Consider the following 27,418-nt stretch of genomic DNA (forward strand, 5'->3'; position numbering starts at 1 on the left):
ATGGCAACAAGCCCCATGTGTGGTACAAACATCCAGGAAAGACCAAGGGGCGAAACTGGTGACGATCAAACTGGTCAAGACAGGCTCTGTAGGGTTGGGGATGTGGCACAAGCGGTAGCGCGCCTGCCTGGCATGCGTGTGGCCCGGGTTCGATCCTCAGCACCACATACAAACAAAGATGTTGTGTCCGCCAATAACTAAACAAATAAATAAATAAATATTAAAAATTCTCTCTCTCTCTCTTAAAAAAAAAAAAAAAAAGACAGGCTCTGTGGCACAAGTGGACTGATATGGGTCTGAGGAAGTGTCAGGGTTCAGACTGGCCAAAGGAAAAGGAAAGGTGACTCAGTTGAGGGAATAGCGGCATGTGAGGGCCTGGAGGCACCAAGAAGCATGTCATTTTCATGTTGGGGATGGTGGGAAATAAAGTTGGGAAGTATGGCAATGTTAGAATATTAAAAGTTTTGGAAAGGCAAGCAAAATAATTTAGAGTAAAAATGGTGGGGATTAGGGGACTATTGAAGTTTTCTGAGCTGACACAATCAAAGTGGTGATTAAACAAGATTAGTCACTCTGGCAATGAGATAGAGAGAAGAGAGGAACTAGAGTTAGGGGGGCCAGTTAATACCTGGTTCCTACTAGGTGTGAATAGATGTCTACTGGTTAGACAAAGGAAAGGAATGTCACTGGCGTAATCCAAACCTAAGGCTAAAAGAGAAATGGTGGGAATGGAGAAGGCAGGAAAAGAAGATTGTGTTCCTTTGTTTTCTTCACGTTGAGAAGAAAAAGCTGTTAGTACATGGTGACAGTCTGGCTAGATTTGGAGATGACAATGAGGGTGATCCAAATGGACTGCAGCATTTCCAGCCTAGCATCTGGGAGAGGGATGATGCCTCTAATGGACAGGAGATGGTGAAGCCAGAATTAGGCAGTCAGTGTAGGTAAACTGAGTCAGGTCGGATCTAAGAGGCCAATTTTGAGTGAGTCTGGGAAGTTGGAGACTGTCCCCTGAGGGATCTTATCAAGAACCTGCCCCTGCTCTAATCTGTTCCCAAGGTTACCTGCCTAGGAATCTCCCCTCCCTACAGGGAGCTATAAGGTTGTTAATGTGTCCTTGGCTGCTCCATCCTGCCCTTCTCCCTTCAGCCCACCTATTTCCCCCTTTTGGCCATCCCACTGAGCATTCCTGGGCTTAGTCAAGTACAAAGGAAGGAGAAAGATAAGGGGGAAAGCAGGAGAACAAAGGAAGCCTAGGACATATAAAAAGGGCAGAACACCTCGCTTCTTGGGATGCCAGGATACCAACTATGGCCCACTTCTCCCTCGCAGGAGAAGTCTATGTTGCCCCTTTTTAAATAAACCCTGCTTCATATGCTTGCCTTGGCTTGCTTCTCTATGTTCAAACTTCAACATGTGGGGAAGCAGGACTGGTCACCATAACCCATAACCAGGGGTATCAGTGGGCGCGGAGGATAGGAGGAGGAAGGGGAGAAGATGACGTCTAGTATGGACATGTCTGGGGCAGGATTGAGAATATACACTACTATCATCTGAATGTTGGGTCAAGCACATGTGTATACATTCCTTCATTTGATCAGCACTTTATATTCACAAGAACTCCATGAGGTGGGTCTTATCCCAGTTCAAAAGAAAAAAAAAAAAAAAAGGAGGAAACTTGCCTAAGTCCACGTAGCTGGAAAGTGGCAGCATGAGATGGGCTCAGGGTGATCAGGCTTTTTGTATCTTTGCGGTGCTGGGGATTGCTCTTGGCACTGGGCAAACTAGGCAAGTACTCTACCACTGAGCTACTTCCCCAGCCCAAGATGACCAGATTCCAAGACACTTGCTAGACCCTTTACACACTCCCATTACTTCAACATGCAACCAAACATTTCCACTTAGAAAGTGGATTACACTAGGACAGCATGGTTCATGTATAGGGGTGTAGGATGGGGTGTACAATACTGAGATATAGACTCGAGACTCTGCCATTATTATCAAAATTTCAGTGCATGTTGTGTATAGGGGCCCTGTGATAGGAATAAATGATAAAAACACATTATGATGTAGAAATAAAAGTTGAGAGTTATTCAGTAAATTTGGTCTCACAGCTAAGACTTGAAATCAGGAATTTTTTTTTTTTTTTTGGTACCAGGCATTGAACCCAGGGGTGCTTAACCACTAAGCCATATCCCCAGCCCTTTTTTTACATTTTATTTAGAGACAAGTTCTTGCTGATTTGCTTAGGGCCTCACTAAATTGCTGAGACTAGCTTTGAACTTGTGATCCTCCCACCTCAGCCTCCTGAGCTCCTGCATCACCACGCCCTGCTTTCGGGATTTTTTTTTAGTCTAAATGCTATGTTGATTCTAAACCTTCTCAAAGGCAGAGTGAGATGAGCAATAATTTTCAGTAACTGGTCAAGTAGCTATAACTATCCTCATTTTTAAAATGCAGTTTTAATGGTTTTATCTAAATAAATGTGCACATGAGCTATCTACTCATTTTCCTCCCTGTGCAGCCTGGCACTGGGATCCGTGACTCTGATGGCCAGCTGGGCTGCTCTTTCCATGATGGTGTTGTGGTTCTTGGGAGAAACCCTGAGCAATCTCAGCACAGTTAGATTTGCTGCACACTGGTAGCACTTCTGGCTCCTTGTGGCCTGGGAGCTTCCAGAAGACACAGGGTAGCATATGCTTTGTTTTCTTCTTGTTCCTATAACCAATGCTGGGCACCAAGATCTGGATCCTTAGGCTGGCGGTGTGGCTCAGTGGTAGAGCACTTGCTCCCTGTCCCCCGAATCTGGGCTAACTGGCACTGGATGAACTTCTTGGTCCTGTTTTTGATGATCTTGGGATTTGTGAGAGGTCTGAGAGTGACTGTGATGCCGAGTGGCAGATGGCTGCCACTTACTTGGGCAGGCAGAGGAAGAGGAGGAAGTCTGTATCTCAGTATTGTCTACCCCTCATTGTACAGTGAGAAAACAGGCTCAGGGAGATAAAGTAACTTTCCAGAGAAAAGTGGCAGGAGGTTAAGAGGGTGTAGTTAAAGGTATTCTGTCTCTCTGAGGCTTCTTCTAGGTACCAAGAATAAGTGAATTGATTTTGCACACCTACTACTGGTTGTCAATCCTCATGATTTTAAAAAATGCACATAATGGAAGATATTAAAACGGACTTGTTATTACAGTTATAAAGACTATACGAGATTTCACAAGTTTCCCCCTAACATCCTATTCTGTTTCAGGCTCCCACCCAGGATACCACATTATATTTAGTTGTCATATCTTCCTGGGATCCTGTTGGCTATAAAAGTTTTTCTGACTTTTCTTGTTTTTGGTAACCTTGATATTTTAAATACCAGTCAGGTATTTCTATCATGACAATGACATTTGTTTGATGCTTTTCTTATAGTTAGACTGGGACTATGGGTTTGGGGAGGAAGACTACAGAGATGAGGCATGTCAGGGTACACACTATCAACGTGACACATCGCTGTTGTGTGAACCTTGACTCCCTGAGTGAGGTCATTTGTCAGGTTTTTGCACTATAGAGCTAATTGTTTTCTCCTTTTTTTCCCCATAACTTATTCTTTGAAAGGAAGTCACTAAGTGCAGCCCATACTTCATGAGTAGGAGTAATGCTTTCCCTCCCTGAAGGTAAAATATCCTGGTAAAACATCTGGAATTCTTCTAAAAAGACTTGACTATCCTCTGCCACTTTTTTATGTGATATTATTTTAAAAATCAGCTGGTGTGGTGGCACAGTTACTTGGGAGGCTGAGACAGAAGGATGATAAGTTCAAGGACAGTGAGACAATCTTTTCTCAAAACAAAATAAAGAGTTGGGATGTAGCTCAGTGGTAGAGCATTCTGGGTTCTATCTAGAGTACTGAGAAAAGAAAAAGAAAAACAAAAAACAAATAAAAACCAGAATGCCTAATTTGTTTCCCAAATGGCTATGTTCATGCTATAAGTTAAGACTGCTTGTTTTTAAATTTGCCCTATATTTATTTATTTATTTTAAGAGAGAGAGAGAGAGAGAGAGAGAGAGAGAGAATGAATTTTATTTATTTTTTAGTTTTCGGTGGACACAGCATCTTTGTTTGTATGTGGTGCTGAGGATCGAACCTGGGCCGCACGCATGCCAGGCGAGCGCGCTACCGCTTGAGCCACATCCCCAGCCCCTAATTTGCCCTATATTTATTTATTGCAGTACTGAGGATTGAATCCAGGGTGCTTCACCACTGAGCTACATCCCTAGCCCTTTTTATTTTTTATTTTGAGATAGGGTTTTTTAAGTGGGGATGGCTACTGAGGATTGAACCCAAGGGTGGTCAACCACTGAGCCACATCCCCAGCCCTTTCTTGTATTTTATTTAGAGACAGGGTCTCTGAGTTGCTGAAGGCCTCGCTAAATTGCTGAGGCTGGCTTTGAACTTGTCCTCCTGCCTCAGCCTCCCAAGCTGCTGGGATTACATGAGACAGGGTCTTTCTAAATTGGCCAGGCTGGCCTTGAACTTGTAATCCTCCTGCCTCAGCCTACTGAGTTGCTGGGATTGTAGATGTGAAGCCTCACATTGGGCTTAATTTGCTTAAAAAAAAGTCTGGTTTCCTCACTGCAGAATTGAAATTTGTTATAAATGAAACAGAATTAAGTTTTGAGGTTGTGTTTGGGGTTAGACATAGGTTCCAGGGCTCATAATGATGGGTATGAAACCAGTACTCTCTTTGGGCAGGTAGAATGACATAAACCAATGGAGAGGTTGGTGTGGATGACTTCTGAGGTTCTTCCCAACTTTAAAAGTCAGCAATCACTACTAATATTTATAAGTGCCTATTTTTTTTGCAAGGCACCATTGCAAATATCATCTCATCTGACCCCAGTCTTGATCATCCATGAAAGGTGCAAGAAATGTAGCTATGATGACAGTGGCTGTGTGCTCACCTTATCCATGCTGGCCTGGTTCAGTCTCATAATGGAGGCATGAGCGAGGCGGTTGTAGACAGTCCTTAGGGCCTTCTTGGAGTAGAGCTCTTGGGGTTTGAATAATTCCTCCATAAACTTTCTGTTGAACATGGTTGAAATGATGTCATTCAGTACTGCAGAGACAAGAGAGAATACAACTGAGCAAGGAAGGTACCAGAGGGAGCTTTATTCAGAAATGCTCTCTGGGTATGAAGTGGGCAGTGGGGCATATACGGAATTGGTTGCTGTGTGCTTGGTGTGATCAGCTCACACTGGGACCCAGGAGGAAGCAGGGCTCGAGAATGCTTTGTGATACCATTTCAGACAAACATCCAAGATGACAATGTACAAGTGGGTTGCGCTTCAGAGGTTACAAACCAATTTCACAAACATTATCTGACTTGATAATAAAGGAAATGTTTCTTTTTTCCTTGAAAAAAACATTTCTGTAGCATTTTAGATTAGAGTTTTTCCTTAAAATGAGAAATAGCACATTTTCAAAAAAGCTAATGTGGACATTTTTACTTAAAATTAAATTTCATAAAAATGGGACAAATAATGGTAATTGATTTAAAAAAACATTTTCTGGAAATAGACATAGCTATCCATTGTTTATAGATTAAAACATTTCTCATGTTTCTACAGAAATATAATTTAAGATGTCTTGGTGTATAATATTGATTTTATACCATAGTCAAATATCTCAAACTGTTGTTCAAATAAAAATTTCCATCTGGTGAGAGTAAAAGGAATATGTAAACCAAAGTGCTATAATTTTAGATCCTCATTCATTTAGATATTTTCACTGCTAGGTTATTCTTTTTTTTTTTTTTATCAACTAAGCGTTTATGTATATCTTTTTTTTTTTTTTTAATATTTATTTATTTATTTTTAGTTCTCGGCGGACACAACATCTTTGTTGGTATGTGGTGCTGAGTATCGAACCCGGGCCGCACGCATGCCAGGCGAGCGCGCTACCGCTTGAGCCACATCCCCAGCCCAGGTTATTCTTAATTAAGCCAGTTATTCTGGCCTAAAGGTGAGAGTTTGCAGATGTCAAGAAAATACATTCATAGTAATTAAAATCTGAAAGAAAACTGGGCTGTAAATAATTATACAAAGTCAATTATTCAACATGAGTGATGAGTGATTATTTCTGAAAGCCATAAACTCTTCCTTCTTTCGTGGAACACCTGGGACATGCCAGTGCCTGGCTGAGGCTGGGAACCTGTTGAGTGACAGCGAGGCGGAGCAGGGGCTTATTATTTCAGGCTCTCTACCTGTAGTAACTGACATGAATACCTGAGGGCTCAGACCAGCATTTGAAAGCACCTCAAGGCATTTTATGGGGGAAGGGAAGCTGGGGGCTGGCTGTACTTAAATCTTAAATGGAATGGCTTCAGAGAGTGGGGAGAGAGGACACAAAGGGCTGACCAACTGTGACTCCTTATAGAAGTGCTAAACTGACACTTGACCTTTGGATTTTACTCTAGACTCCATCCTGTTCCTCAGAGAGGAAAAAACAGGTTCATTACCAACAGGGATGTTCCTCACTTCTGACAATTCAACCACCACAGCTCACCCTTAGCAGGAGGAACATGCCCCCAGGTGGGCAGCTCAGAGACACAGGGACCTTCTGGCTTTGTCGCAGGCCTGGCTGTTTCCCTTTGACCAAAACAAGCAAAGACCTGCAATAAACTGGATTTTCTAACTTCTTACCACAGCCTGTGTATATAATGCAGAATTTACTGGGTGCAGTGGTGTACCCTCCCTGCGGCTCAGGAGGCCGAGGCAGGAGGATTGCAAGTTCAAGCCTAGCCTCAGAAATTTAGTGAGACCCTAAGCAATTAGTGATACCCTGTCTCAAAATAAAAATTAAAAAAGGCTGGGATGTGGTCCAGTGGTTAAGCATCCGTGGGTACAAAAAAAAAAAAAAAGAGAGAGAGAGAGAAAGAAAAAAAGCAGAATTTGTGAGGAAATAGATACAACTGAAAAGCCATACATATGTCCTCAGAAGAGAGAATGTAAAGAATTTCCATGATTTCTGTAGGTAAGCATAGGAGTGCAAAAGGGGAAGAATTTGAGTTAAAGCCTCCTGTGGGCTGTGATGGGCTAATGCTTACAAAGGGCTGAGTCCTTTCTCTAGGGTCTTTGAGCTCTTACCAGGATCTAGGAAAGTAGCTTAGCCCAAATTGATTCTAAAAGAAAGAGAACCCCAAGGTGATTGTTAGCTATTTGGGAAAAGCAAAAAGAAAATGAAGCCTTTCCCCTGGGAGGTGAAGAAGCTCTATATCACCATAGCTCCCGGCACAAGAGCTGCAGAAGATTCACCGTTGAGGAGAGGACAGTGGGTCTGCCCCTTCGGGCAGAGCAGTGCACATACATGCCCTCAAAGAGGGAAAGGAAGTTATACGGTTGGGCCCTGGGATCCCACTTCACATGTCATTCTCTGGAAGGAATGTGGAGGCACAATTAACATGTTTTCTTCTCCTTGTGACTTACTTTCCCTGGCACTCAGCTGAGGCAGGCCTACTATGTGCCAGACATTGAGGTAAACACCATGGGCAGAGGAAGAAGATGTTAGCCTTGCCCTGCGATGAGCCCACGTCATATTTACACCTGAACATAGTTACATAGTTTTTTTTTTTTGCTTTGAGCTTTCTTCTTTTTAAAAATTAATTTCTATTGGTACATTATAATAGTAATATAATATGTACTAGTGGATTAATTTGTGGCAATCACACATGCACATAATCCCCAGTACCTCCCCTTTTCTTCCCCCGATTCCCTTCCTCTACTGGTCTTCTTCTGTGTCCATGAGATAGCTCCCCACAACATTCCTCCTGCTTTCCCCCCACTTTTTTCTCTCCAGCTTCCACATATGGGAGAAAATATACAATCCTTGGTTTTCTGAGTCTGGCTTATTTTGCTTAACATAATGCTCTCAAATTCTATCCATTTTTCTGCAAATAACATAATTTAGTTCGTTTTTGTTTTGGTACTGAGGACTGAACTCAGGGGTACTTTACTACTGAGCCACATCCCCAGCCCTTTTTATTTTTATTTTGAGACAGGGTTTCACTAAGCTGCTTAGGGCCTTGCTAAGTTGCTGAGGCTGGTCTTGAACTTGGGATCCTCTTGCCTCAGCCTTCTAAGTCTGTGGGATTAAAGGCATGTCCCACAGCACCTGGCCATAATTTAGTTCTTTATGGCCAAGTAAAACTCCATTGAGTGTATATATACCACATCATCTTTATCTATTTTTTTTTGTTGTTGTTATTGTTGATGGGCACCTGGCTGATTCCATAACCTGGCTATTGTGGAACAACAGTTCTAATCACACTCTTAGTTTGTCTTGGTTAGTTTTTGGCACTCAAATGAGATTTGCATATTTCTAAGCTGGAACACAGTGGGAGCCCTGAGCTCATCAGGAAGAGAGGCTAAGGCAGGGGACAGAAGGTTTTTTTTCACAAATATATCAGGAGAGTGGTAACAGGGCTCTTAACATATCAGGCTTCTAGAATATGCCTGTAATCCCAGATTTTCAGAAGGCTGAGGCAGGAGGATCACAAATTAGCAAGGTCCTATCTCAAAATAAAAAATAAAAAGACTGGGGATGTAGATTAGTGGTAGAGCACCCCTGGGTTCAATTCCTAGTAAAACACACACACACACACACACACAAATAATAATAATAAAATGAAATAAAAATAAAAGTGGCTGGGGATGTGGCATAGTGATAGAACAATCCTGGGTTCAATCCCCAGTACTGAAAGAACAACAATAACAAAACAAGCCATCAAGCTTCTAGTCTTGGAATCAAATGATAAAGTCAGTTTATTATTTTTGCACATTTAGATTAAGAAAATTCCAGTGATTAAATTATGCATATGAAAACTCTCAAGATCTACAATTTGCACTTAAAATTCTGCCCTGCCTCAAGGGATGAGCCAAAAATTGCTCAAGAGAGGTGTCAAAAGATGGTTATGAAATATAATAAAAGCATATCAAGCAAGCACTTCAATTGGGCTTCTCTTTGAGCCCAGTCTGATGAAATAATTATCTTGATGGAAGCAATAGAATTTTTAATCAATTACCTCTGCTCTAAATTCACTTGTTTATGGGAACATGCAATTTGGAGTTAAGGATAAAAAAAGTTAGGAAACTCTGCTGGATAGTTACCTAGTTTTGAATCCTTACCATGTTCCACCACCTGGCTTAGAACTTTATATATATTACCTCATTTAAATTCCAGGACAACTCTGATTATTATCCTCATTCTATTGAGGAGGAAAATTGAGTCTTAGTTTCATATCCAACATCAGAAGCTGGGGATGTAGCTCAGTGGTAAAGCTGCTAGTCTACCACACATAAGTGAGGCCCTGGGTTCAATCCCTAGCAACATACACACACACACACACACACACACACACACACACACACACAAATTAAAATCCAAAGTCACACAGTTAGTGGTAGAGTTGAAATTAGAATGGGGTCTGTTTATTCTAATGCCTGTGCTCTTAGGTATTAAACATCTTCTCCCCAGCATATTTGGTGTGATAAGAGCCTTTAAATATTGAGGAAGATGGCTGATGACAGGCATAAACCACACCCAAGTGTCAAATGATGTAAAGGTATTGGACATAGCAAGGATGAGAAAAGCTAAGGTTTTATTCTGAGCAGTTGACAACATTTTCAGGTTTGCTGCTAGTTGTGTGTGAAGGGGAAACAGAAGATTTAGCATGATAAGGCTACTGCATGCATGATGTCACCCCATGTGCCCACGATCCTGGCAGCCATGCAGCCACATGCTTCCATGATTCTCTGTTGCTCAACAGGTATCTCTGTGTGTTAAGAATGGCTTGGGGAGGGTCACTAATTTTGAAGCACAATTCTTTGGTTATATGATACTATAATAAAGTTGTTTTAGGACTACCACATAGGACACCCTACCCAGGAGTGGAGCTTTGCCTAGCTGCCCCTGATATGATTGTAACTATAAGAGGAGAAAGGTCCTTTAGATGTAATGTGGCCCTTTTGCCAAAATTTGCTTGGTTTTCATCTTACACAATGTGTTTATTCCTCTTAAGTAAAAGATTCAAATGTATATCCCATGTCTCAGCTATACATAAACTCATGCCTATTTTCTTACTTAGAAATATTTAGAGTGGTCCCACTTAGCCCCACTGATGATAGACTGGGTGAACCTGTGGATACAGACGGAATACATGCAGCCCAGAGATAGCATACCTCGTTTTCTGTCCACCTCTGTCCATTCATCTACATGAAGCATATAAAAAGAAAACACCAGTTCATGAAGCAAGAACATTATTTTCATGGAGGCTTTGCAAATACCAATCCAATTATCGAGTCTACAAAACTTTATTTTTTCACGTTTGTATTTAATGTCCAACGTGAATGCTGACTTCCATTTGAAACTTTAAAAAGTTTAAAAGTTTTAAAAACTAGATAAATAATAATATCCCAAAACAAACAAACAAACAAACAACACAAAGAAAGTCAAGGTCTCATAGGGAGTAGTCTAGGACAAAAGGAAACTCAGGAGGGCCAAACCTCCAGGCTCACCTTGAGAGCTCTGGAAGTCATCCTCCTCAATGCTACAAGAACACACGTCACCCACAGCAGGCCTTTAACAACACTAACACCCCAAGGAAGAATAATCCAAGAACAGGCAGGAAAAGGGGTCTTTGTACACAATCTGACTTTTTATTAGTGTAAAATTTCCTCTTCTTGAGTACAGTTGGAACTGTTTGGAAAACATGAAATATGAATTAAAAGGAAATTATGTAAATATTTGTTTCAGTTTTCTTCTTTATATATGGATACATGATCTCCATGTAAAAAGAAGAAACTAAAGATGTGAACTCTACTATGCTTCTGAAGAAAGAAAGCTTCTGAGAACTACGGTAGTCAGGGAAAGGCCAAGAGGATACGAAATTAGGAAAAATGTACTTGGTTAGAAAGATCTGTGAGAAGCAAGACCTTTTGTAGGTGAGACCTGGCTCTACCACTGACTAGCTATATATACTTCAAGCAATTGTTTAACTTCAGTCTCCTCAAACAGGGATCATATAGCACATACCACATAGGGTTGGGGGGATAAATGGATAACATACATCATACACTTGACTGGATTCTTTTTTAGTTCCATTTTTATTTTTCTACTGAAGGTCTTTGGATTCTACCTAAGGATGAATTTTTTTCTTTATTTTTTTGGGGGAGATTTCCTTTTAGAAAAAACACCCTCAGATAAATAGAGTTCTACACAGATCCACGTTTTAAAAACACTAAAAACATTTTAGCACAGACATGCCTTCCCTACACAGCACCAAGAGCTCCTTCTACAAAACCAGTCTGCAAGTACACCCAGGGCCATGTCCCTTTGGCCACAAATGGTCAAGACTCTCCTCGGAAAAGTCACCATCTTTCTCCCCCAAGAATCACAGGCTCTTGGAGAGAAAATATCGGGCAAGCAGCACCAAGTTTGGCCTTCTTAAAGCAAGTCTGTTTTCTTAGGCATAATGTCACATCTCCATCTTTCAGTTATTCCACAGGTGGTCTAGCACAGGTGATTGGAGAAGGGGAGTTTTGATCTTTCTGAAGGTCTGTTTGAGGACAGTGGCGCTGCAAGGGACCCTTCTTCTCTCAGGGATGTGAACCGTCTACTGAAAAGGAGATGGAACTGGACAGCGCCTGCTGTGGGGCCCTGGGACACTCCCGCTGGCAAGGAGGCGCCAGCAGAGGGCTCTGCAGTGCCGTGAGCTCCCAGCGCCCTTCCTACTGAGGATCCAGGCCAGAGACACCATGCTCCATTTTCTATTATTTCTCCAGATGACTCCTTTGTGACAATTCTACTTATGTTTCGAGTGGGAGGCAACCCAAAGGCTATTGAGGGCTGACTGTGAAATTTGAACTAGAAATTCAGAAACAGAACCTCACCACCACTTGGTTGCTCAGTACTCCACTGGGATCTGCATGTCTTGAAAAAAATCGCTTCAAGGCCCCCATGCCTCCATTTCCTCTCCTGTACAGGAGGGATGTAAATGAAGTGCAACGGGATATAATTTGTGAGTGTCTCTAAGAGGCCAGGAGTGAGGTAAAGGTAGCTTTTATTGTTTTTGCAATTGCTTCAAATGTGGGACAACATTCAATATGCAACACTCAGAGTTGCCCCATAAAAAGTGCGCTTCCTTCTGCTGAATGCTAAGCTAGAGCAGCCTCGTGAGGGGAGCCGCAACCCTGGCATCAGCCTTGCGGGAACAGGGATGGCCTCCAGGAGACCAATTAGTTGTGTAAGATAATGAAAACATCTAGAAGAAATACGATTTCCATTCAAGGCTTCCACAAGGGCTAGTTTACCATGTCTGGTGTTTTATAGGCCTGTGTACGGCATCTGTCAAGCAGCTCTGGCTCCTGCTCCTGTAGTCACATCAACGCTAACAGTGAAATAGATGAGGGGTTCTCAGCTTTTTGAACCCTATGCTCTCTAGCTGGCTTTCTCTGTTGCCTACAGATCCCATCCGCTGGCTACTTTCTGTTATTTCCTTTGTAAGATCAGTAGGCATATTGGATATCTTTTTTTCAAAGCTTCCCCTTTCCTCCTGATTTAACAAGCCCCATAAAGATTCTGATATGGTTCCCCCCCCAGATATGGCAGCATAGTGCAGCAATTAAGGGCACAGTGGTTAGGAGTATGAGTTCTAGAACCTGATGTTCTGGGTTTGGTAAATTCTTTACTCCTGCTCTTACCAGCTATGTAAACCTGGGCAAAATAGCTTTAGTTTCCCCTCTAACATATAATGTTACCTATGTGGATAGAATAGTGTGGGCACTAAGGTATTTAAGAGGAGTCTTTGGTAAATGGTAAAGTCTTCATTTAAAAAATTGTCTTTTCATTTTTTGTTGTCATTAGGAAGATATAGCCCCAGTTTTAGAATCAGTTACTTGGACTGACTGACCAATAGCCCTGCCTCCAGGGAAAGCATAGAAGGGCTGGATCAGGTTCCACCCAGCATCTTGCACAGTGTGACAGTCAAACACTATGGGGAACGAATGTATGACAGTAAGTTACTATAGAAGGCTGAAATTCCCTAAAATTGAATCTTGAAAAACTGGAGGGACTATATCTCTTAAAGACAAAGCCAGTCCTTTTATTCACAGGGCCTTACCCAGATCTCCTCTTGAAAGATGACACCTATTATTCATTATGCTAAACATGTTAAATACACTGTCTCATTCAATCGTTACAACTTTGTTTTCAGGTATGTATGTATTATTACTTTTTTTTTTTTTTTTTTTTTTAAGTAAAAGGCTTATAGAGGTTACATCCCAAGGTCATGCAACTAGTTAAATAGCAAAGCTGCAAAGCTGGCATTGGACCCAGATCCACGTGACTCCAGAGAATATTCTCTTAATTGCTAATTTACACTGTCTTTTCCAAGATGCAGACTACTAGTAGAAAACCATGGCCTGTTATCCCACTGGTGCCATTAGCCTGAATGAAATCACATCACATAGGCACCAAGGTAAACAACTCTCTTGAGAAAAAAATGACAATGCCATATAAAACTGCCAATTTAGATTATTGGTTCAACAAACATTTACCGAACACTGATTTATTCAGGCATTATGCTAGGCATTGCAGTGCAAAGATGAATAAGAAAATCAGGTGGGGGAGACATACACAGATCTTTCTCACATAAGATGGCCAAATGATTAGGCAGAAGCAGGTGTGGAGGGCTATAAGAGCTAAGGTGTGGGCTGGGGATGTGGCTCAAGCGGTAGCGTGCTCGCCTGCCATGCGTGCGGCCCGGGTTCGATCCTCAGCACCACATACAAACAAAGATGTTGTGTCCGCCAAATACTAAAAAATAAATATTAAAATTCTCTCTCTCCCTCTCTCTTTAAAAAAAAAAAAGAGCTAAGGTGCTACATAGGCAGGTCCCTTGTGGGGAGGCCTCCTGAAGAACGATGATTCAGAATGGAAAGGGAAGAATGGAGAGATGGGGATTACAAGAATGGAGACATGAAGGAACATGGCTTCAGTGGAGATCTACAAGTAGTTTGGTGTTATTAGGATATGAAGTAGGAGGCAGCCAGTGGTGGGAGATCAGATCCGGAAGGGCCCCAAAATGTGCTGCACAGGGACTTGACCTCCACCCAGACAGCAGAAGAAAACTGACAAAGGGTTTTATTTTATTTGGTACTGGGGATTGAACCCAGGGGTGCTCAAAAAAAAAAAAAAAAAAAAAAAAAAACCAGCCCTTTTTATTTTTTATTTTGAGACAGGGTCTTGCTAAGTTGCTTAGGGCCTCGTTAAATTGCTGAGGCTGGCTTTGAACTTGCCAGGTGTGATAAAGGGTTTTAAGCAGGGGGATGTCTGAACAGATCTAGATAAAATCTGGATAAAATCCAGAAAGCCCACTGGCAGTAGTGTGCAAAATGAATGGATGGGGTGTACAATAGGAAGTTCTCTTATCTTTTTATTCACACACTTGGAATCACACGAATACAATAATTAATATCTGAATATGTATATATAACATCAATTGGGCATAGACTTTTGTAGAGAATAGATGTTTTAATCAGTGGTCATACCAATTGCCTTGATATCAACTTTTCCTCCTCTACTTTGAATTTTAATATTTCCTTCTTATTTAATCTGAGAAAATTTGGTGAAAACAATTATTTGCTGAGAGATGAGGAAAAGAGAGTGTTGAAAAGAGTGGCAGACTGTTCTGGGTTGTCACTACTCTGGGAATTACATGTGGCATATATGGAAACCAGATTCTGCAATTTAGAAGCTCTAGCAAAATATTTTCACAATTGCATTCCCCTCTAACACTTGTTAAGGCAAAGACATGACTTCCTTATGTTTTCTTACTTATCTTCACTATATTAGAACCCATTTCTTTTTCTTCTCTTTTTTTCCATTCTTCTTTTTTTTTTCTTTGGTACTGGGATTGAACCCAGGAGTGCTCTACCACTGAGCTACATTCTAGCCCCTTTTATTTTTTATTTTGAGACAGGGTCTCAGTAAGTTGCAGAGACTGGCCTCTAACTTGAGATTTTCCTTTTTTAGCCTCCCGTGTCGCAGGCATGGGCCATTGCGCTGGGCTTAGAACCTTACATTTCTAGAAATGTCTTCTGAAATGAGCAAGACTGATTTCCAGCTTATGCGGGAGGGCACAACATAGAGAAATGGAGAATCAGAAACTTTTCCTGGAGGTTAAAGAGGATGCTTGGTCTGGCGAAGGATAATGTTGCTAGATGGTGAGCAGCTGGGACTCCCACTTTTGGAAGGGACCTATTTTCAAGGGAAATTGTTAGATCACCTCTTCCATTTGGAGGAATAGGGAAATTAGGCAGGCTAGGGACTCTAATTATATCCAATGGAGGTGTTAAATTCCAATGGAAGACGCTTTTGGAGAATTTGACTTCCGAGAGTCTCCAACTGGATGGGAGTTGTGGCTTGTGAGAAAGGTCTCTGACTATAGGGGTGAAGTGTGCAAGGAGTGTGGGCCTGGTTGAGGAGTTGGGCTGAAGGGTGCAGGTCTGGCTGTGGGTGTTAAGAGTGCGGGCGAGGGAACCCGGGTGCGGGTCTGGTGTGTTGCCCGGCGCCTCTCACCTTTTCGGGCTTTGTCTCCGGGGATATTCTGGGCCCGCAGCCGCTGGTCCAGGATGTAAAGCATCTCCCCGCCCAAGTTCAAAAATAGCAGAGGTAGCGTCCGCACAGACATGGTGCTGGAAGCCAGTAGGGCAGGTGAGGAGCCCTGGGGCACTGTAGACAGGGGCCTGGAGGCCCAGCCGCGTCTTGTAGCCTGGTTGCTAAGACGACGCCGCGGACGGGAAGAGCGAGCCAATAAGAAGACAGTTTGGTGAGAGGTGCCCTGAGGGCGGACGCTCATTGGGTTGGGCGGCAGCGACCGCCCTGGGGATTGGTCCGAGCCGAGTGCCGCAGGGTCGCTGGCTTGCTTTGGGGCGCGCTGGTTTGGATTTTCTTAAGCCGCGGTGGTCGCAGCCACCGTCCAGACGCGGTCCTTCGGCCCGCACAGCCCACCGGGTCGTGCCTCATCCCTTCCGGCCTTGCCGGCAGTGAGCGAGGAGAGCCGCAGCAAAACGTCTCGCGGCCGACTCCGCTCGGACTGACCTGGGCTGCCTTGTTCCGCGGTCTCCTTGTTGGGTGACTTCGGGTAGGTTTTTGAGCCTCGGCTAACTCGTTGGTAAAATTGAGGTAACGCCCACCCCTGAAGAGGAAATCAGTGAGATCATGGGAAAGGCCACAAAAGCACTCAATGAATTTTTTTTTTTTTTTTTTTGTATTGGGGATTGAACTCAGGGGCACTCTATCACTGAGCCACATCCCCAGCCCTATTTAGTATTTTATTTAGGACAGGGTCTCACTGAGTTGCTTAGCGCCTTGGGCTGAGGTTGGCTTTGAACTTGCCATCCTCCTGTCTCAGACTCCCAAACTGCTGAGATTACAGGCGTCTGCCACTGCGCCCGACTAGAAGACATGACTTTTAATATGACATATCTCTTGCTGTTTGGCTGACCAGAGTCCAGATGCCTAGGCATGGCATCCAAGACTCTCTGGCTCCCAACGACCTTTCCAGAGTCATCCTCACCACCCTGCCCCCATCTCGCTTTAGAACTCCTCTCATCAGCAAGTTATCCCCTTTGGGCAATTTGCTCCCCTTCTCTTCCTCATAACCATACCATTGGAAAGCCTTGCCTTGACATGAGCCAAGCTCAAGTCCTTCCTATGTTACTTTCTCCCTGTATCCTTCACCCTCTCTAGTTATTTTCTTTTCCTTCTCTTCCCAGCTAAAGTTTATGAAATCGTCTGCACTTAGATTCTGAGCTTCCTTAACATCTTTGTTCCCCACCTCACAGTATTTGGGATTAAGCTCCCTCCACCTCACTGAGACTGCCTTACCACAAATACTATTTGGTCCTTCTCTTAACTGACACATCAACATAAGGACTATGATCTGTTCAAAGTTGCCAGCCCATCTTTGATTTGGTCATTTTCCCCTTGTCTGTGTACAGTGTTAAAAGGAAATATAACTAGGATAGGAATAGAATAAACAGCATCATTACTTTGTGCTAGTCCTTCATGAATTTGTTACCAGCTTGGCTCCTAAAGGCATTTGTGTTTGCTATAGTGAAGGCTCTTCTCTTAGCTTCTTAGACTTTTTCTCAGTACCTAGGCAGTATGTTGTAGTGGGCAGAATATGAGCTTTGGAGCTTGGCTTGAATCCTAAACCTGTCTCTAACCAGCTGTGTGAACTTGGATACATAACTTAATCTTTCTGAGCCTTACCTCTCTCATGGTAAAATGTGGATAATCAGCCAATGTAAGGTATAAAGATGGCTTTGACTAGTAGTTAAGGTAATGTACCTAAGCCAGCACTAAAAGCAGTGCCTTTTCTGTAGAGCCTGATATATTCATGTCTTCCTTTTCTTCCTCCTTTCCCTCCACTAGCCCCCTAAAATGTTGGTGCTTGGCCTCTAGCATAAGATCTCTTAGTAGTTGTGTTCACTTGGAAGTCCTGTCTTTTAAAGGCCTTCCCTACTATTCTTGGAGGTGATACCAGAACAGCTCACTTTTTGTTCAGAGCTTCTGTCTTGCTTCTGATTCTGCAGGATCCCAGGCTCTCTGTTCTACCCATACCTTCCTCTCAACTTGAACTATTCTGGGTAAGGCTGTGCCCTCGAGAATCATCCTTTTAATGCCAATCTGGCCCTTTTTCTACTGCACTCCCTCCCTAGGCAATTTCATTCACACTCATGGTTTCAACCACCTTAGCAACTTGCAAGCTGCTCTGGTCCTAACCTCCCTACTGAGTCTGGAATCTATTCTAACTGCTCTTTGGATAGTGCTTTAACTTACCTCTCCCTTATTGGTTTTCTTCTATGGCTTCCCTTCTCAGAAGTCCAAAGTCTTTTCTCAAGTTATGGACTTAATGTTTATGTCCTCCCTCCCAACCCCCGCTGTTAACATGTTGAAGCTCTAACTTCACCATTACAGAGTACTTGGAGATGGGGCATTTGGGAGGTAACAGGAGTCAGGCCATGAGGGCAGGGCCTTCTTGATGGGTTTAGAGAAAGAGGAAAAAGAGATTTCCTTTTCTCTATCCCTCCAGTGTACAAACCAAGGAAAGGCCATATAAAGACATGAGAAGGTGGCCTCTGCAAGCTAGGAAGAGCACCCTCACCAGAAATGAAATTGCCTAGTACCTTGATCTTAGATTTCACAGCCTCTAGAACTGTGAGAAAACAAGTTGTTCAATCCACCTAGTCCTTGGTCCTTTGTTTTGGCAGCCTGAGCAGATTTTCATACCCAGAAAGCTCTGTATCTGATGTCTGCTGACCTCATCTTCTTATTCTTCTTTTGCTCACTGAATTTGACACATTGTCTTCATTGGATGCTTCAAACACTAAAGTATGCTCAGGCTCTGAGGCCTTGGCACTTGGTGTAAGTGGGTGGGATTTATGGGGAAGGAGTTATTTATAAACCTCCCTCCCAACACACACGGATCTTAAAAGCAATGTTTGTATATGTGTAGTTTAGTTTCCTGATGATAGGACTAATAGTTTTTTGTTTTCGTTTTTGGGACCTTGAGATAACTCCAGTACTTTACTACTGAGCTACATTCCTAGCCTTTTTATTTTGTGATCCTCCTGGCCAAGTAGCTGGGATTACAGGCGTGCAAACTACTAGGACTAGTAGTTTTTTGTTTTTTAAATCAGATTTTCAATGTGAACACCAAAACCCCTATCCCCCAAATAATGAATTTCTCTTATCTCTCCCTTCCCATCTACCCTCCTCATAGCTGCTGCTTAATTACTAAAAACAGAGGCCTGCTGTTAGCATCACTCTTTTGGTTTTGACTTTAACCTCCTCTCCACTCCCTCGAGGACAGCGTGAAGGTTTCTTGGCTTAGCTTGCCTTCCACTGCTCCCTGAACACAACATGCACTTCTAGACTTGTCTTTGCACCTGCAGTCCCTTCTGCCTGGATGTTGTCCCTCCCTCTCTGCCTAGTGAACTCCTACTCATCCTTTAGGACTCCTACAGCTGGCCTTCCCATCCAGCCAGCCACTCTTCTACCATGCTGCCCTGTGCTCAGCCTTGCCTGCCCTGATACACATGCTCCTGGATGACAGGTCTGTATGCCTGTGTTCTCAGGAGGTAGAGGGCAGGAACTCAGACACCCTTGAGATCCTAGAGCTCAATGAGAAAATACCCCCACCCCTTCTTTCTTGGGCCAAAAAGAATGGAGTCTTCTATCACTCAAGGCAGAATTAAATAATTTTAACAGACTTTATTGGTTTTCTTTGAGTACATCTGCACAGGCTTTGGAAGAGCTCTCTGGGTTCTCCTGGTCATCTTGTTTTGGGGCTGCTGCAGCTTTAGCTTTAGCTTTAGCTTTTAATATCCTTTTTTGTTTCTTCAGCTTTTTTGCCTCCTGGAAAACCTGCGGGTTGGAAGGAGGCAGGAAGACTTTGTAATCATATGCAAAACCTATGACTTGGAGGTCAGGTAGGAACCATCTCCCTCAGGTGGTAAGCCCAGGCTTCCTCCATGGGGTTGGTGACCTGTGACCTCCTTGAAGCCAGTTCTAGGCTTCTAACAAAGACAGGTTATCTCTCCCTTCTGCACCCTTTATCAAAGCCCCAGTGAGGCTGACCAAAGGAGCAATTCTGATTCATACCCGGAGGCACAGAGCCCTCTTGGCCACGAAGCGGCGGTGAGCAGTTCGGTAATAGAGAGGGGGAAAGGTGTACTCAATTCCCAGTTCCCTGCATGTCTTCTCAAAGACATCATAGTTGGTCTTACGAAGGTTTTTAAGCATCTTTTTCCTCTGGTCAATGCTCATCAGTAGATAGCGTTTGTGTGCTTTATCCTGCAGGAAAATCTGTGTTACTTTTAGTATTCTAAGTGTTATTGTTGTGACAAATGTTAGTGCAGTTCCGAAGAAGGCACTGTCATTGTTGGTTGCATTTTACAGATGGGAAAATAAAGGTTCAAAGATGTTATGATTTACAAAAGGTCCTCAAACCTGTTGATGCTGAAGTAGCGTCTTGAATCCGGGTCTACTGAGCTAACTCCAAATCTTATGCTCTTTCCCTTATACCACCTGCTCAGTCTCTCCACAGCTAGCAAACTGTTAGCTAGGGTAGAGACAAAGGAAGGCCTTGTACTCTTCCTGGAGATCCATGCCCATGGCTGGGGGCTGCTTTATGAGGGGCTTCTGCAGCGGGGCTGGTATTCCACACCCAATGTGATCTCCAAGGAGCAACTAGCTCCAGAGAGCACTAAAGTGCCAGTGTATTTTATTAAAAATAATCACAATTGGGGCTGGGGATATAGCTCAGTTGGTAGAGTGCTTGCCTCACATGCACAAGGCCCTGGGTTTGATCTCCAGCAACACACACTCACACACACACACACAAATCACAACTGCCTAATTTGCCTAATTATAGCAGCTCTGTGCTAGACACTGTGCTGATAGGGCATAATGGTCAAGCATGTGGGATCTGCAGCAATGCTGACTCGTTTGTTTCAAGTCTTGACCATTACTTCCCTAGTAGTGTGCCTTGAGGAAAAATGTAATCTCTCCATGACTGGACTATCCCTCTGTAAAATGGGAAAGAACAACAGTTATAGGGTTAAAAATGAGAAATGCAGGTAAAGCATACAGCACAGGGCCCAAGACTTCCTATCCATCATGCTGGCTGCTATTATCATTTCAGGTAGCCCAGGCAATGCTGTGAGCAGGTACTTTCATATTCCCCAACTTACAGATAAGAGACCAAGGCTCAGACCTGTAACTTCCCCAAAGTCACACAGCTAGTTAAATGGAAGTGGCAGAGCTGAGATTTGAACAGGGCAATCTGACTCCATTCATGCACTCCACAAATATTTATTCAGCACCCACAGTGTGCCAGACCCAGTGACCATGCTCTAAACTTTTTTTTTTTTTTAAACTTTAAAAAAAAAAAATTTTTTTTTTTAGTTGTAGATGGGCACAGTACTTTATTTTATTTTTATGTGGTGCCAAGGATCAAACGCAATGCTTCATATGTGCTAGGCAAGCACTCGACCACTGAGCCACAACCCCAACTTAACATCATTCTTAACCACTAGTGAGTTGGTCCAGCTCTGTAAGGTTCCCATTTTCCCTTTGGAGGCCAGAGGGAAGTGTTTTTCCCACTGACGCTGATGAGGGCACTATCATGTTACAGCCACTGGCTTCATAGGACCCAGAGCCCTTCACCTCCCAGACTCCTTTCCCCCAGATGCTGCTGTTTAACTGTGAATGATGCTCAGGATTTACCTTTCGATGTTTCTGCATGTGTTCTTCATAATTGCGGATCTTGATGGTTAAGGCAACAACTGAAACCACAAACCACAGAGGATGAGAGCTGGGCACAGAGGAAGGAAGGGCCCAGGCCTGCATTATGTTTTGAGAAATGAAGGAGTAACAATCACCAATGCTCTTGTACTGCTCTTTATAATCCCAAAGCACTTTAAATTACAAGATCTCAAAAGACTTTACATTGTCTTTCCTCTAGGAAGGGAAATTCCTTAATCTTATAAAGGTATCATCTAAAAATCATAGTAAACAGCATTCTTAATGGTAAAACTTCAGAGCGTTCTCGTTAAATTCAGAAACTAGCACATCATTCTCTCATGGCTAATGATTTGATACTGTACTCAAGGTCCAGCCAATGCAGCTGATGGGATCCCAGGAGTGTCTGGATCTACTCCTTGCTTGAACTCTTCCAGCTGCCATCTTATTTCTGTGCTTTCACTACTGAGTTTCGAGGACTGTCAGCTCTCACTTGTCTCCCAAGGCCCTGGACTACATCCCCTTCACCTTACTTGATTCTCACCTGTAAAGTGGGGAAAAGCGGAAGTTGGTTCCACAGAGAAGCTGTCACTCAAGTGGGCATTTTCCCAGGACACACACAGAATTCTGCGTGTACTGCAGGGAGGGCAGTGGGAACCTTGGCTCTGACCACATGGCCCTGCATACCACCTTAGCTACAGAGCAGAAAGAGACTGAGGGATCTCCAGAGCAGACACTATGCAAAAAATGCCTGGCCTTCAGAAAACTGAGTGATATAGCACCGATGCTTGTGGTTAAAGAGGACTCTAGTTACCACTTCACTGATGTCTTGACAAACAGCCCATCTGTTCCTGCCAACCTGGGAGATTTCAGCAGTGATCAGACAGAAACAGGCAGGGTAAGATAAGCAGCCCTTAGGTGGATGAGATGTCCCCAGGCCAGTCAGGGGTTCAGGGAGGCTGAAGGGAATTGGAAACTCACCTTTTCAAAAGGGGCTAGAAAGGACCATGAGTTGGGCCTCCAGACCCCCTCCTTGGGGTCTAGCTTTGGCTATTTGCTAAGAAGAATTCACCAGATTTAATCTCTGGCCAGGGAGAAGAACAGAGTGGAGGCAGGGGTGGGGAGAAGGAAGTAGAGGCTATAATATAGTCCAAAGGCAAGGGGGAGGAAACACAAAGACCCCTCCCCCCAGAGGTTCACCAGTCTACCTCATTGCTCCTAGTGGTCGATGGAGATCAACACCACCAAAAGCAGGGGGAGGTGGCGGGGCTTTTCAAGAACATCTAATGGGGACTATTGCCAATTCCAGCTGGAAACCTCAGTAGGAACATTATGCCCTCGGGAGTGCTCATAGTGTCTCTCTGGAACATAAGGGCTCTGTAGATGTGTCTTTTCCTTTTTTTTTTTTTTTTGGTGGTGCTGGGAATTGAACTAAGGGTCTTGTGCATGCGAGGGAAGCACTCTACCAACTGAGCTATATCCCCAGCCTGCTTTTTTTGTTTTGTTTAGTTTCTTTGTCTTACTTTTCTTATCAGAGAGTTGAACTTTAGTTTCCAAGGTGTGTTTTGTGTTCTAGCTTCTCAATCCTGCCATGAGTTAGGCAGCAGTACTGTGCCCTAACCTGCAACTTCCTGCTCATTCAGAAGAGGTAACAGAGGCTCTGGAGAGGACTTGAGGACTTGCCCAAGCTCACAGAGAAGTACAAGGCAGGACCTGGGTGCTGACTCCAGAACACACAGCTTGGATCCAGAGTCCAGTTTTCACTGTCCTAGGTCCTTATATCTCCTTTTCACAAGATAAAGTGTACTTGAGCCCTAGATCAGGTACCAGCTATCAGACACCCCTGCACCCCCACTCCCCAAGAGCCCTCTGACCAACTTCGAGCTTCCAGGGATCTGGTGTCCTCAGGGTTTTCCACAACTTTTTTCATCAATTGTTCTTGCTTGATTTTTAGCTTCTCTTTCTGTTGAAGACAAAGATTAAGAAAATCTGTGCAGTATGTCATGCCCTAAGAACTAGCCCTTCTGCCTGCAAGGCCATACCTGCCATTATAGCAACTAGGCCCAGAAAACTCAGGGCTGGACTGCACAGGGCTCATGACGACCTTGGTCAAACAACATGGCTATCCACATATGATGAGCCCAAGGCTAAAGCCACTTATAAAGAAATGGCTTGTGTTCAGTCTGGGGGTACTGACATGTAGACACAGAGTGAAGCTGGGATGCATGCTGAGACTGGAGAAACATGGATTGTGGGGTGCTAACCAGGGTAGGAGGGAGCCCTAGAGAGGCCAAGGCACAGACACTCACCTGGTTGGCCATTTCCAAAGACAAAAGTCTCTTCACAACATCATCAACCCTGTGGAAAAACCAGAGCAATGAATGACAAGTGTGGGAGGAGGGGGGAGTGGAAGAAATGCTGTTTTCACTTTAGTTTAAAAAGCAAGGATGAGGGGCTGGGGATGTGGCTCATGGTAGAGCACTTGCTTAAGCACGTGTGAGGCCCTGGATTCGATCCTCAGCACCACATAAAAGTAAATAAAGTAAAGGTATTGTGTCCATCTACAACTAAAAAATAATTAAAAAAAAAAAAAAAAAGGATGATTGGAAATTCCTTCTACAACAAATAAGGATCTCTGGAGGTGGGGAGCCATTTTCCAGGGCTTAAAAGTCTGCATGGCTCTGGCTTGCTGGGCTGAGAACATGGAGTGATACGATAATTACAGAAAATTGCAGCTGTTGGCTTGAGTGTTCTAGTCTTATCATAGGAAGGGCAAAGGGAGGATTTTCATTTTCAGCTACGACATGGGTCAATATGTCTTTGAGACACTTCAAGACAAAACTGCACATTGAGTGAGACTGTAGGATGCCTTGAGTGGAAGCACTGCTTCCACTGAGGAGGACCTGAGTGTCTATTGGCACTGGATTCAAACCCCAGCTCTGCCTCTTAGGAGATATATGACATGGGGCAGCTTAATATTCTATAAGACAGGGGACATGGTTTCTTCTCTCACAGGGCTTTTGTGAGGATCAAGAGATGGAAATTTCTACAAAGACCCACAAAGCATGTTAGCTCCTTGCTATCTAGTAGTAGGTCTTCTCTCAAGGGTACTGGGGTGTGTGTGTGGGGGGGAAGCAAGTAGTTGAGCTCCAAGAGTCCCATCTGTCCCTGCTGCCCATTCACCTTGACTATACCTGGGTCTTTATATCTCTCTTATTCATTTTATAATCAAGCCTAAGATACAGTAGGTCAAGTCTCTTTCCCCACTCCCACCAATTTTCCCTGCCTCCTCAAGTGGGTTTCTTCCTGCTTACTTCTCAATTCCAGGGATGTTCTGGTAGTCTTTGAGCAGCGTGGAAGGGGGTGGATCATTGTCTTGCTTGGGCTGGACTGTCAAATATAGGGATGGAAAACACCAAGTCAACTCTGACTGCTTCTCCTCACATATTCCCCAACCCTATGAGAGACATCCAGGGTCTCAGACACGGCATTGGATATCTCTGGGCTTAGTTTTTCCTCTGCAAACCCTGTGGGCACTTCCTTTGATATTTCATTTGCAAAGAGATGGTCTTTCCCAAGACCTCATACCTGTGCCTGCACCTCTCAAATACCTGCCTGGGTTCTACTGTTATCAGATTCCCCACTAGGTTGGGCTCTCCAATGGACAGGACTGAGTTCGATGCCCTTTGTACAACCCCCCCCCCCCCCCCAAGTCTAGTCCATAGCCCAGCGCAGAATAAGCTTTCAACAAACACTTGCTGGCTGGTTCAAGAATTAAATAAGGGGGTTGAGGAAGGACAGCTTTAGGACAGCTGAAACATAAGTATCAAGTATAGAGCACAGGAAAAGCTGAGCTTTGGTGTTTGCATCCCTGCTGTCCCTTGGAGGTGAGGGATACACATGGGGTAGATCTACTTGTCCTCTCTAGTCAGACTCTGCTCTGCTGCTATACAAACAACACTAGTAGCAGTAAGTTCTAATATATACTATTATTTATTAAGCACAGTGCTAAGTTTGCTTTGTGTTATCATAGAATCCTAACAATAAAGCTCCCCAATGGATACTTTTACATTCATTTTAGAAATGAAACTCAAAGAAAGTAACTTGTCCCAAACAACTTAGTTACCTAGTAATGGTTATGCAAAGGGAGACATAAAGTGCTATATTCTAGGAAGGCCTGGGTGGTATCAGCCTTGCACTCTTGCTGGCTAGCTCATTTTCAGGCATTCACCCTTTGAAGTCTCTTGTTCATACCTTCTTCCCCCACCCTCATGAAGGCTTCTGGCTTAGGGATCTACATATTGTTGACGTAGTCTTCTGAAGGGGTCTTCTGACCCCTTTGCCCACCCATCAAATAGCTCTAACTCGCTATCAGGGTCCCTTTGGCCACCCCAAGCCTTCCAGGCGGCCTCTCCTGCCCCAAGTCCACCTACCTGGGTTTTGGACGGCATATCCACGAGCCGCCTGTAGGAGACCTACGCAGAACAGAGAATACTGAGACCCATTTCCTTAAACTACCCAGCCCTGATTCTTTCTGCGCCCTTCGCATCACCCTTCCTCCACGGTCGGTGTGCCGCTGAGCCGGCCCCTTTTCTCCTCCAGCCCCTGCCCAAGTCTCCCCGACCTCGTCTCACTCCTTGGCCAGCCACCATTCTCCCTCATCCTGTCGCTGCTCTTCTCCCCTATCGCGTTCCCGGGTATCCTCCATCCCTGCTGGCCCCTACTCCCGACTCCCGCAGTCCCATTTCTCGGCTCCTCACTTGGAGGCTGCAGGCCCCACTGGTCGGAGAGAAGCCTGGCGTTCCCTCTCCCCAGCAGGCCAAAGGCTGGGGCCTGGGTTATTGCCTGGGTTCGAACCGAACTCAGGGCCCTCCATGCGGCCCTCAGCATGGTGACTTCCGACCCCAACCGGGCCCGCGCCGCAGCCACCGTCCCCTTCGCGGTTACGGACAAGGCTACACGGGCGCCGCCATGATGGCTCAGGCTCGACCAATCGAGGCAGTTGCTCGGCCTGAGCAGACGAGGACCGAGAGAATGGATTGGCGGGCAGGACTTGGTGAGTTCGCGGATCGTTAGGTGGAGTTGGTCAGAGGCGGGCCAGGTTGGGGGCGTGGCCCTGTGGTTAGTGTTGTGCGGCGCTGTATAAACTCGAAAGTGCTACTTTTTCTTGGACGTGCATGCTACCTTAATCCCTACGTCCCTAGCCTCGTGCTTCGGTCATTTCGGGGCTTTCAGGGGGAATTTCCGTAACCTTCTTCGTCTTCTCCTTCTGCCCTCCCTCCCAGAAGGTCCGCGATGAGACCCTGTCAGAATCAATGGGGCACAGGGTCGTTTCATGCAGCCTTGTAGCCTGGTGACTAAGATCGCCGGTTTTGGAAGTCCGGGAATCCTAAGTCGGCCAGTTACTATGTGACTCTGTGAGCAAGTCACTTAACCTCTCTGGGCCAGGTACTTGTCCATTAAGTGGGAACGGTAGTAACAGCATCTCTCTTTTAGGTTGTAGAGAGGATTAATCGTGGCAGTTGTTTGCAGAACACTTCGATTAAATAGTAAACATTCAATAACTGTTAACTATGATAATATTTGTGAAACGAGGGGTGTAAGGGCAAATGTAAATTAAAAATAAGAATTAAAGTTTAATTTTTCACCGGTGCGAAAAGACTCTTCTCCCCTCATTTTTCTTCGAGCATTTTTTTTTTTTAAGAAAACTTGTAATTGTGAATTCTTTCTCTATTCCTTTTGAGATGCATGGAAATCTTTTTATAAGGTAAGTAAACCTCTTACCAGTTTTACAACCCAGGAAGGTATTTCTCAAGGGCCTGGGATATGTAATCCTGAAGGATATTAGTGCCTTATCTCTCTCCTGGTTTCTTTGGGAGAGTAGGACCCTAACTTCCTGCGGATGCCTGTCTCCCATCTGCAAATCTTTCTGTGATAAAGAAAAGTTTATTTTTACTTTGCCCAGAGGCAAATTAGCAAACCCAGGTAGCTAACCCATTTACCAGATGAATTTAGGATGAACTCTGTGTGACAAATGGAGCTATCAAGTCCTCCTCTTACTTGAACA

The 27,418-nt window shown here is 44.1% G+C and overlaps 2 protein-coding genes across 2 annotated transcripts in view; both read right to left on the minus strand.

The window, feature by feature from the left end:
• Nucleotides 1–15,817, minus strand: part of Oscp1 (organic solute carrier partner 1) — a 31,598-nt gene extending 15,781 nt beyond the window's left edge. The window contains exons 1-2 of the mRNA XM_027937547.3: nt 15,619–15,817; nt 4,947–5,101 (exon numbers count right to left, since the gene is read on the minus strand). Coding sequence (XP_027793348.1) covers nt 4,947–5,101; nt 15,619–15,730 — 267 coding nt within the window. The 5' untranslated portion in view covers nt 15,731–15,817. The remainder of the gene's footprint in view (nt 1–4,946; nt 5,102–15,618) is intronic.
• A 3,488-nt stretch (nt 15,818–19,305) lies between these two features.
• On the minus strand, nt 19,306–26,359 carry Mrps15 (mitochondrial ribosomal protein S15). The gene is made up of 8 exons (XM_027937302.2): nt 26,112–26,359; nt 25,785–25,826; nt 24,666–24,741; nt 23,661–23,709; nt 23,230–23,314; nt 21,337–21,395; nt 19,711–19,902; nt 19,306–19,473 (listed from the first exon to the last, which is right to left on the minus strand). The coding sequence occupies exons 1-8, from the start codon at nt 26,239–26,241 to the stop codon at nt 19,321–19,323; spliced, it is 786 nt and encodes a 261-aa protein (XP_027793103.1). The 5' UTR covers nt 26,242–26,359; the 3' UTR covers nt 19,306–19,320.
• Between the last annotated feature and the right edge of the window lie 1,059 nt (nt 26,360–27,418).

This window comes from Marmota flaviventris, chromosome 10, assembly GCF_047511675.1.
Source record: "Marmota flaviventris isolate mMarFla1 chromosome 10, mMarFla1.hap1, whole genome shotgun sequence".
NCBI lineage: Eukaryota > Metazoa > Chordata > Mammalia > Rodentia > Sciuridae > Marmota > Marmota flaviventris.

Excerpts from the sequence above, each read along its gene's own strand:
- Mrps15 (XM_027937302.2), bottom strand. The coding sequence starts at position 26,241 with ATGCTGAGGGCCGCATGGAGGGCCCTGAGTTCGGTTCGAACCCAGGCA. Across the intron at positions 23,315-23,660 it reads CTTTGGAAATGGCCAACCAG|AAAGAGAAGCTAAAAATCAA; the intron begins GTGAGTGTCTGT and ends TGTCTTCAACAG. Across the intron at positions 19,474-19,710 it reads AGAGGGCTCTGTGCCTCCGG|GTTTTCCAGGAGGCAAAAAA; the intron begins GTATGAATCAGA and ends TCCAACCCGCAG.